Source organism: Miscanthus floridulus, chromosome 14 (genome assembly GCF_019320115.1).
Source record: "Miscanthus floridulus cultivar M001 chromosome 14, ASM1932011v1, whole genome shotgun sequence".
Classification (NCBI taxonomy): Eukaryota; Viridiplantae; Streptophyta; class Magnoliopsida; order Poales; family Poaceae; genus Miscanthus; species Miscanthus floridulus.
This window is the reverse complement of record NC_089593.1, coordinates 34,002,121-34,013,845: the sequence shown is the minus strand read 5'-3', so window position 1 is coordinate 34,013,845 and position 11,725 is coordinate 34,002,121. Positions and strand designations below refer to the sequence as shown.

General features: G+C 46.0%; 1 protein-coding gene across 1 annotated transcript; it reads left to right on the top strand.

Moving 5' to 3' along the window:
* The first annotated feature begins 687 nt into the window (after nucleotides 1–687).
* On the top strand, nucleotides 688–1,424 carry LOC136506093 (probable calcium-binding protein CML28). The gene has a single exon (XM_066501222.1). It carries the CDS (start codon nucleotides 772–774, stop codon nucleotides 1,261–1,263), a length of 492 nt encoding a protein of 163 aa, XP_066357319.1. The 5' UTR covers nucleotides 688–771; the 3' UTR covers nucleotides 1,264–1,424.
* The last annotated feature ends 10,301 nt before the right edge of the window (nucleotides 1,425–11,725 follow it).

Below are 11,725 nucleotides of genomic sequence, written 5' to 3'. Positions count from 1 at the left end.
GAATCCAGTAGTGAAATGGCCAGATGATGAGCCTAAACTTAAGGAAAAATTTATGAAGACTCTTGAGGCGTGTTGTACAAAGTTGACAACCCAAGAAATATATGACTTGAGGGTTTATGCAGTAGTGTCATACCAAACATAAATCATGGAGGAAATCATTGAATTTGAAGATGCAAAGTTAATCCATTTGGATGCACGTGAGTACCGTACAGGACCTTTCTGGGTAAACACTGATGCTTGGAATGCACTGATCAACTGGTGGGGATCAGAGGACTTCAAAACACTGAGTGCCATGAAGAGGGCTGCACGTCTGTCTAGACCTCAAAGTGTGAATTGTGGGGGATCAAAGCTCAGTCACATGCACACAACAATGCTTGATATTAATTGTTGAACCTTAACTATATGCAGTTTTTATTTAGTGATATAACTGTTTTTTATCTAGAGCTGCTGGAGCTCTCTCAAACCGCTCTTAAACAGTACGTGAGGTGAGATTTCCTGTCACATCCATAATTCTAACCGATCTCAGGTGCACACCGAAGAATAATCTCTACCCACTAAAAGTGGAACATACAAAAATAGCAATTACCAAATGCAGTGCGAAACAAATATAGATTATGCCACAACCACCATCCCTCCGTACCGCACAATATTTTCTCTTCCGTGGACAAAGCCATTTACCAACCAATTCTTCCCTGCCAGCTGCAGGAGTGTGATCAAGAGCTCGACCGAGAGGCTGATCGATCGGTGGAGCATGCAAGAAGGGAGGCGGCCATGAGCAGCAGCATGGACTCGTCGGAGCTAAGGAAGGTGTTCCAAATGTTCGACAAAAACGGCGACGGCCAGATCACCAAGAAGGAGCTAGGCGAGTCGCTCAAGAACCTCGGCATCTACATCCCCGACGACGAGCTCGATGCCACGATGGACAAGATCGACGTTAATGGAGATGGTTGTGTGGACGTCGAGGAGTTCGGCAGGCTCTACCGCTCCATCGTCGAGGACGGCCCAGGGGGCGACGGCGACAAGCACGATGAGGAGGAGGACATGCGGGAGGCGTTCAACGTCTTCGACCAGAACGGCGACGGATACATCACCGTCGAGGAGCTGCGGTCCGTGTTGGCCAGCCTCGGCCTCAAGCAGGGGCGCACGGCCGAGGACTGCCGCAAGATGATCAGCAAGGTCGACGCAGATGGCGACGGGCGCGTCGACTTCACGGAGTTCAAGCAGATGATGCGCGGCGGCGGGTTCGCTGCACTAGGTAGATGATCGGACTTCGGAGGATGGCTTCATTGAATCGATCGCATCGGCGTTGTAGATACTTCATTAACAGGTTGGACTTGTTCCAAATGTAACGATGTGGCAATCTAGTGGCACTTGTTCATTAGTTAATTATTAACTAGTATTTGGTTTGGCGAATTGATGCTCCTTTTTTATTTGATGATGAGAAGATTTGGGTTGTTAATACTAATTTTTGTGTTAACTGTTGGATTTGCCTGGGCATAGTCCACTTTTACTATTTATACCAAATTAATAAATCAAAAGAAATTCTAAGACAATAGTTAATGCCTGATGTGATTAATGTTAGTATAGGAATGGACAAGAGGCCTGACACGGTACGGGCCTTGTTTTTTAACTCGTAACTGACGGTTTTGATTAGACCATGACGACCACTGCTCCCTCCATCCCATAATAATAAAAATAAGTTTATGAGATTTAGAGCATGTTCACTACCGGAAAAACGTCCTTTGCCGAGATACTAGATTTTTGCCGAGAGCAAAAACGCGGGCTCTCGGCAAAGAAAATGTTTGCCGAGAGGGGCTCTCGGCAAACACCGGCCGTCGGCAAGTGACAGGATCGCCGTGGGCCTGCCTCTCGGCAAGCAACAGCTCTCGGCGAAGCGGGCCGTTTTACCGAGAGCCGCGCTCGGCAAAAAAATGCCCGTCGGCAAAACGGTCCTTTGCCGTAGGCCACGCTCTCGGCAAAATCAGGCTCTCGGCAAAACATTGCCGCGGGCCCGACTTGCCCTGACGGTGTCACCGCTTTGCCGAGAGCCCCTCCGTTACTGCTCTCGGCAAACATCTTTGCCGAGCGCCGCTCTCGGCAAATGTGGTTTCTATATTTCATGTGCATGTGTTTCTCTTCTCCTAACTCTCTCCAATTAAATTATTTTTTCTTTCATATGCTCCAAACTTTTTTCTCTATAGACATACTACAGGTTGTACTCAATATTAAAATTTTGTGTATTTTTGTAATTATTTGCTATATATAATTAATTATTTGCATTTCAAGGAGTTTTTTTAATCGATTAAAATTTGAACAGCGATTGATTTAAACACGGGAAAAAAATAAGTAGAAAATGATATTCATGCTATTTATGCATTATTGAGGGCACATAACATCTTGTTGACGTTTTTTCGCCTTTTATTTTACGAATCGAAGACCACGAACATAAGTCGCCCAACGATTTAAAAATTCTTAAAAAAGGAAACGAAGTCGGAAAATTGTGATATTTGCAATGAAGTCATGGTATCACACTTGGAGGCTGTGGTAAAAAATTGAAAATGTTTCGCACAAGTGGTTGCGTATGATTCTTACAATCTGAGACATCTCCGAATAAGTTTTATAAAGTTGAGAAGGATCCACTAGGATTTTCAAACAATGTCACGGTCGAATTAGTTTTAGAGTTCCAAACTTTTTGTATAGCCATTAGAGAGCATAAGCTGTAACACGGCAAAATTTCGTATTTTTCCGGAGCCGTTTGCTGTTTATTAATTTTTTTTGGATATTATTTGCCGAGAGCTTCAGGGGATTGCTCTCGGCAAAGGCTCTTTGCCGAGAGCAACTGGGCCCGCTCTCGGCGCAGATTTCTTTTTTTTTTACCTGGCCTGGATCAATGGTTTGCCGAGAGCTGGCTCTCGACGAAGAGGTTTGCCGAGAGATGCTCTCGGGAAAGATTTATTTATTTTAGAAATATCATTTTTGTTCAGTTTGCCGAGAGCTACGCTCGGCAAATAATAATTTTTATTTTTTTTAATATTTTTTTGTGCAGTTAGCTAGTTAAAAAATTCGAACGAAATTTGAAAAAAATAATAACTTTACCGAGAGCCGGATCTGGGGGCTCTCGGCAAAGGTGTAAGGTTTGCCGAGAGCCTCCCAGATCTGGCTCTCGGCAAAGTGGCTTCACACATTTAACCGTTTCAGCGCCTTATCTCTCTCACTCTTCACGCACGCACACACACAGCCGCAGCGCCGCCCAGCTCGGTGTGCCGCCGCCGCGAGCCTCTGCCCCCGCCGTTGCGTGGTTGGGTGGCTGCGGTCGCTTCTGGCGGGCTCCGGCCTGCCTCTGCCCCCGCCGCACGCGTCCGACGACGACCTACGGGCCGCTCTCGCCGACGGCTCGATCCTCGCCGCGGCGCTCCGCAGGCTCGCCTGTGCTTTGACGCCCGACCAGGTAGGTCCTCGATCGCACGCACCACTAGTATGGGCTCCATTTGGGTTTTGGGTTTGTTGCTCGCCCGTGATCGTACGTCATCGCAACTGCAGGGCGGAGCCTCTGCGGCGGCGGTGGGGACGGGGAGCGCCTGGGCCTTCCCAGCTTTGCCGCCTCCGACCTTGACACGGTACGGTATTCTCCCTTGGACGACCATCAGCTGCTTCCGTAGCCTGTTGAAATTACTTCTGGACTGCACAAATGTATCGGATATATAAACAAATAATTTCTTCAATGATGGCTTTTTATAGTATCTGAATATGAACATCAGCCACGTTCCAGTGTGATGCCGTATTCGAGTACTATGATGATGCACGGGGTGATTTGTAGACCTTATGGAATCTTTTACTTGGGTTATTCTTCACTCTACAAAAATGCTCGAGCATATTAGTTCTTATGAAATGAAAGTACAATTATGTGTCAAATTTGTCTTTCTGAAAATTTACATTCTTTTAATCATTTAGCCTCAAATTGTCTTATGTGAAAAGAAAAGCTGAATGCTACAAGGGGGTGAACACTAAAAGCTAGCTTATCAAGTATGTTATGAATCAGTGCTGTGATATCTTAAAGAGTTGGATTTTATAATTAGGCGCGAAACTGCAGATATTTGTTTAATGATGCGCTCTACTGAATGACCTACTATAGGCTTCTTAAAAGCATCCTATTGTGTAGAAAAAAGATCTTTTCCTTCATCTTGGTTTGTATTCCATAAGTCTCTGGCATTAGACTATTACCCTAGCAATATAGCATACATGAAAGTTAGTTGTGATCTTTAGTATGTGTTGACATGCATAACATCCAATGAAGCTCAGAGGTTCTTCCATCCAACTAGATTTGGCACTGTTTAGACACTCTAGTGACATGCATTTTGCAGCTTAGCATGTATTGCTTGCTGCTGTTCCTAGACATGCTAAGATCGTAGCTTTATTTTATAATGCAGCCTACAAGTACTGGCAATGCAAACTTGAAACCAGCACTGTCATTGTCAAGTCTGCATTTGCACATAATTGTTTCACCAACATACTTCTCATTTGGACGGTATATTTGCTTCATGAAGATTCACTACCGGAAAAACGTCCTTTGCCGAGATCCGAGATTTTTGCCGAGAGTAAAAACGCGGGCTCTCGGCAAAGAAAACGTTTGCCGAGCGCGGCTCTCGGCAAACACCGGCCGTCGGCAAGTATACCGTCCACCTAAGGTATAACCACTCTTTCTTTGTCCTGTCATGTATCTCCACGTAACCCAGTTAGGTGTCTCCCGTTCGAAAGAGATACAGTTAGAAATATGCAGATCTTTGCATATCAATAACCGTATCTATTTCGAATTGTCCACGTTTTTTTGGACAGCCCGAGGATGCGCAGATGGTGTTAGTTTCCATGGTCTGCTCCGATCCGAGACAGAGTTTCGACAGTACCTTCCTGTTGTTCTTCGGATACACAATCTCCCTGTCGGGACGTGTATTTGGAGAACAGCGGGGAGGTGCTGCCGAAATTCTGTTTCGGATAGGACCAGACCATGGGAACTAACACCATCTACGCATCTTCGGGTGGGATTAGGACCTACCCTTACCTATTAGATGGTAGGAACGACGTGTAGATGCAAGTCCATGGTTATATTTATTACTTGGTGATATATATGTTAGAGGATGGATGACCGTGAGTGGATGTACTCGGGCAGCCGGAGCGCCCGTGAGATTACCAGAGAATGAGTCGACAAGACCGAGGCTTTCATCAAGCAAGTATTTGACCAGGCTCCCGGAGCACGTGCCGTTTTTTGTCCCTGCATCAACTGTAAGAACAGAAAGAGGCAGACAAAGGAGGTGATGACTTCACATCTGGCTAGGCATGGATTTACGAAAAACTATACCCAGTGGACCCACCACGGTGAAGCCGATCGTGTGAGAGAGGAGGTGGTGAGACCACGTGTCGAGGATTACAATGCTGATGCCGGGGTAGCAGCTTGGTTAGATGACTTTCATGAAGCACACTTCGCTGACGGACGTAGGCAGCAGGAGGAGGAGCCAGAGGCAAGCGCAAAGGCGTATTACAACATGTTGTCTGCGGCAGGGAAACCCCTTCATGACCACACACAGATTTCAAAGCTTGATGGCATTTCACGCTTAATGGCCTTAAAGTCCCAGTTCAACCTCAGTCGAGAGAACTTTGATGAAATGTTGACAGTTATTGGCTCCATCCTTCCGGCTGGTCACCTTCTGCCACAGAACATGTACGAATTGCAGAAGGTCCTTCGTGCACTTAAGATGCCGTATGAGCAGATACATGCTTGTCCGAAGGGCTGCGTCCTCTTTAGAAAAGCACACGCGGATGCAAAGTACTGTCCAAAGTGTAAATCCTCTAGGTATCTGGAGGTAGACTCTGGTGATGGTGAGAAGAGGCAGAGTCCGTACCCCGTGAAAATCCTACGGTACCTTCCATTCATACCGAGGATCCAACGGCTATTCATGACAGAGGAGTCCGCGAAACAGATGATATGGCACAAAAATGGAAAAAGATACAGTCCTGAGAAGATGGTACATCCAGCCGATGGTGAAGCATGGCATCACTTTGATAACATTCATCGTAACAAAAGTGGGGAGGCACGTAATGTGCATGTTGCACTGGCAACAGATGGGTTCAATCCTTATGGAATGATGGCTGCCCCATACACTTGTTGGCCCGTGTTTGTTATCCCTCTCAATCTCCCCCCTGGCGTCTCCTTCCAACGACAGAATGTGTTCTTGTCGTTGATAATTCCAAAACACCCTAGGAATAACATGGGTGTGTTCATGGAGCCTTTGTTCGATGAACTAGTCCATGCTTGGGACCATGGTGTATGGACATACGATCGAGCTACAAAGACAAACTTCAACATGCATGTTTGGTATCAATACTCCATGCATGACTTCCTAGCATATGGGATATTCAGCGCTTGGTGTGTTCACGGGAAGTTTCCATGCCCCTTGTGCAAGGCAGCTCTGTAGTTCAATTGGTTGCAGAAGGGCGGCAAATATTCCATGTTCGACAAACATCGACAATTCCTCCCTGCTGAGCATCCATTCAGATGAGACATCAAGAACTTTACTAAAGGTGTCATGGTTACAGACCCCGCACCACAGATGATGACCGGTGCCGAGGTTCATGATCAGATAGATGCTCTCCGGATCAATGAAAAAGATGGTAGGTTCGTGGGATATGGTGAGGAGCATATGTGGACCCATAAGTCGCCCTTGATGATGCTCCCCTATTATAACGACCTTCTTTTTCCACACAACATTGATGTAATGCACACCGAGAAGAATGTTGCCGAGGCGCTTTGGGCAACGATCATGGACATTAAGGATAAGACGAAGGACAATGTAAAGGCGAGACTGGACCTGGCAACGATATGTGATAGACCAAAGCAACACATACAACCTCCTAGAAGCGGCAAGAAATGGACAAGGCCTAAGGCCGATTACAGATTGAAACCGGAACAAAAGAGAGAAGTATTAGAATGGTTCAAAACATTAATGTTCCCTGATGGGTATGCAGCGAATCTGAGGAGGGGAGTGAACTTATCTACCTTGCGAATCAACGGCCTGAAGAGTCATGACTATCACATATGGATTGAGTGTCTTCTTCCGGCGATGCTCCGAGGCTATGTCCCTGAGCATGTGTGGAAGACGCTAGCTGAGTTGAGCTATTTCTTCCGCCAGCTTTGTGCCAAGGAGTTATCTCGTAGCGTGGTTGCAGAATTGGAAAAAATAGCACCTGTGTTGCTCTGTAAGTTGGAGATGATCTTTCCACCCGGCTTCTTCAACCCAATGCAGCATTTGATTCTACACCTCCCGTATGAGGCACGAATGGGGGGGCCCGTGCAGGCCCGTTGGTGCTATCCAATCGAGAGATGTCTAAAGGTTCTTCGGAAGAAATGCAGAAACAAATGCAAAATCGAGGCTTCCATGGTGGAGGCATTCATTCTAGAGGAGGTTACTAACTTCACACAAGCATACTATGGTGACAAGCTTCCTAGCGTGCATAATCGACCCCCTCGTTACAATGCTAGTGAAAATGAATCAAAACTCAGCCTTTTCCAAGGGCAACTTGGAAGTGCGAGTGATGCGACCTCATTGTTGTTGAAAAACGAAGAGTGCCCCACAATCATTATATATGTGTTCACCAATCTTACCGAAATGGAGCCGTACATGCAGTAAGTGGCTTCTTGCACGAACTTGTTAATTAAATATGCCGTCAACATTCTGCATCCAACCTCCTTGTTTCTCGTTGTTAAAGGGAGTTTATTAATGAGAACTGGCATCTATCAAGGGAACCTACCCCGCAAGAACGTGACACCATTCTTCATCAGGGTGCGGGAAATGGAATCTCTGATTTTATTTCTTGGTTCAAACAAAAGGTACTATGCAATTTAGCTCGTTCGCCGATTGATATTCCCAGTTGCTTGTACATTCCAATTTAACGATCTATCCTCCTTGACCTTGCAGAGCCAAACTGATTTGACTATGAATCCAGAGTTGAGACAGGTTGCCAATGGCTTTGAACATAGGGTCAAGTCATTTTCTAGTTATGATGTGAATGGATACCGATTTCACACAACAAGACACGAGCAGAGCCGGCCCAATCGAAGAACCACGAATTCCGGAGTTTTTTACTGGCGGCCTTGATGGGGCCGAGTATTATGGAAGAATTGAAGAAATATACGAACTTAGGTTTCGTGGTCGCAAACCTCTTAACCCTGTTGTATTCAAATGCCATTGGTTTGATCCTCAAGAAACGAGACGAAGTCCTTCCCTTGGGCTAGTAGAAATTCGACAGGATTCCGTCTATGGCGGAAAGGATGTCTATATTGTGGCTCAACAGGCCACACAAGTTTATTATCTCCCCTACTCGTGCCAAAGGGACCCTCTTCTTCAGGGTTGGGATATTGTGCACAAGGTATCGCCGCACGGTAAAGCACCTTCCCCAAACGCCGAAGACTACAACTTCGACCCAAACACATATGATGGAGAGTTCTATCAAGAAGAGGGCCTACAAGGGACTTTTGAGATTGACTTAACCGGAGCTATGGAAATGGAAGTAGACAATGAAATGGATGTTGATGTGGACGAGGTGGATGAGGTGGAAAATGCGAAGGACTTGGCGTTGATGTGGACGAGGGGGATGAGGCCGCAAATCTTTTTTTTTTAACAATTCTTTGCCGACGGTCGCTCTCGGCAAAGAAGCTGTCACACCGTTAGCGGTTGTTTGGTCGTTACTGGGGCGCGCCAGTTTGCCGAGAGCTATAGTTTACCGAGAGCCTTGACATTACTCTCGGTAAATATTTTGCCGAGAGGGGCTCTCGGCAAAGAATACTTTGCCGGTAGATGTTTTGCCGACGGCTCTTTGCCGAGCGCTGCTCTCGGCAAATAGTTTGCCGAGCGTCAACTCGTCTTTGCCGAGAGCTTCGGGCTCTCGGCAAAGGCCGGGAGTCCGGTAGTGGTTTGGATACTGGATTTACTCGGGTTGGAGTGGGTTGAACCAGCTTCCTAGGTGTTTGGTTTGGAGTCCACCGAACTTGGGTCCAACCCACAAGGGAATATTCCTGCCAAATGTGGGTTCAATCAACTTCTCCAAATCGTCCCCCGCGTGGACCCAGATGAAGCCTGCACACACGGACAGAGTAGATGGCCTGCGGAGCACCAACGACAGCTGCATGGGCTCCAGCGGTGCCGTCGTGGCTGTCGAAGCAGCGGTCTTGCTGTAACACGCGGTCTCGCTGTAATGCCCTAAAATTTGCCTCTGTTGAAAATAGGTTTAAAAGGATTTATTTCTGAATTTTGTGCTCATAAAATATAGGTAAATAAAATTTTTCATTAAATTAAAATTTATCATAAGGTTTAGCAACATAGATGTGCATACACGTTGATGCATTTAATTCATTTGGTGGAGTGGTTTTGATGTAAAACTTCAAAAATGATTTGAATTGCTTTTGGAAAAAAAAATTAAAAATGGCTTTGAAGTAAAAGAAAAGAAAGAAAAGAGAATTAGAAAATAAGAAGATTTAAAAAGTGGTAAAATTTATTTTTGGGAACTTATGCAAAATTGTTCATTTTTATTTGAACTGAAAAATGTATTTGACACCGTGTTCAAATTTGATTTGGTTCATATTTGAATTGGATTTGAAAAGAAATTAGAAAAGGAAAAAACGAATTTCCCTTCTCTTTTTCTCTTCCCCCGCTTTTGGCCCACTCGACTTGCTCCTTCCGCGCCGGCCTAGCTTCCGCAGGCCGCCCTTCTCCTCCTCGCTCGAAGGCCTCCTCCTCTCCCTCTGTTCGGCCCAGCTCGGCCGTTTCCTTTCCCTGGCCCAGCTCCGCTCTTCTGGTTCTCCCGCAGCGGCCCGTCTAGCGGCCCGTCTAGCGGCCCAAGCCGTAGCCCAGCACAGACGCCGCCGCCTCCCTTCTTTGCTTTTCGCTGACAACCCGGCCCCACCGGTCAAGCGCGTCTCCCTCCCCGCGCCGTATGCGAGCTGGAGTCCTCCGCACCGCCGCCGGCCGTGTCCGCCCCGCCCACGTCCCCCTCCGCTTGTCGTGCCTCCCAAGGCTCCGGGGCCTTAAATACCGGATGCCCCGTGCCGTGCCTCCCAATCCGAGCTCCAGCGCCGTAGTCCCCTCCGCCAAGCACCCGCAGTCATGCCGGCACCTAGCGCCGCCGTCCGTCGTCCGTGTTCCGAAGCCGCGCGCCGTCTCGTCTTGCTCCGCTCCACCAAAATCCCCCTGGGTGAGTTCGTCATCCTTTCCTCTCTCTCTTGGTGTCCTCGCCTTGCGTTTTTGTGGACCGTAGCCCAGAAACTGTGAACGCCGCCGAGCTTCCCAACGCCGGCAATGGCGCCGCCGTCTTCTTTCCCTGTTCCCACGGCCAGCTCTTCCCTCTCCACTCTCAGCGGACCGATCTTAAATCAAGAGCTAGGATTAGATCGTACCCCTTCGTCAGCTGATTTTGCTAGAGTCCCTACGTTTTTCAATAATAGAACCCGTGGTCCTTTGCGTATTCCATAGTTTCTGTTTTCTTCTTTTAAAAGCGTATTTTGTTCGGTTGACTTCAAAAATACGTTTTCACTTATTTACATATTTACCACTGATTTTGTTTTAGCCATAACTTCTCCGTTTTAACTCCGATTTGATCCATTTAAATTGCGTTAGATTCGTAATTTCATAATCTACATGTTCATACTACTGTTACATATGTTTTCAACTTTTAAAATTCGAGGTTAGATTTAATCTATTATTTTAATAAAAGAAATCATGTTTATTTCATATCTTCTGCGTTTTAGCTCCGTTTTGACCCATTCAAGTTGCGTTAGATTCATAGCAACATGATCTATGCGTTAGTAACAGTGTTTATCATATTACTATTTCTGGAATTTCATGGTTTAAATCATATCTTGATTAATAATTATGCAACTAGATTTTATAAATAAAATATGACTTGTTTTATTTTAGTTTTATAAATCAAATCTGAATTTGACTTAATTCAATTTATAATATTTAAAAAAATATCTTATATATATGAATTTATATAGTTAAAATAAATGAAGCCTATAGTTTTCTTTTCCACATATAAAGCAAATCTCTCGGTAGTTGTATCTTTTCAACCGTAGCTCCGATTAGCGTGCTCTTCGCGTCTGTGTGTTCGTAGTGAGTGTCGATGTTTCACCACCGATAGCCTGCCATGGGGGTACCCGGGGAAGTTTGTTCGGGCTTCAACGTATGAAGAACTCGACTGTAAACGCAAGAGACAGTCGATTTATCCTGGTTCGGGCCCTCGATCTTTGATCGAGTAATAGCCCTACGTCCAGTCGGCGTTAGCCTTTGCGTTGGATTGATTGTGAAGTGTTCTGTTGTAAAAGTCATGTCTCTAGGAACCCTGCCCTCCTTTATATAGTCAGGAGGTCAGAATCCTAGTCGGTTTACAATGAAAGTTCCTAGTAGGATTACAGAATAATACTACTACTAAGATCATATGGGAAGAATCCTAGTTAGACTAGATATTCTCCCTTCCTTACGGGGTATCCTGTGGGTCCCGCACCAACAAGCCCTCGAGCACTTCATGGTTGAGCTCTGGAGGCCTCGTCTTGTTTCTTCAGGTCTTATCGAGCAGGAACAAGCGTCGTCCGAGTGCTTTCTTAAGCGAAACCGTGTAGCGCTTCGTGAGATCTTCGCGTGGTGTGTACCTTTTTGAAGAAAAAAGTACTCCCATTTGGGTG

Coding starts and splice junctions, on each gene's coding strand:
- LOC136506093 (XM_066501222.1), top strand. CDS start 772: ATGAGCAGCAGCATGGACTCGTCGGAGCTAAGGAAGGTGTTCCAAATG.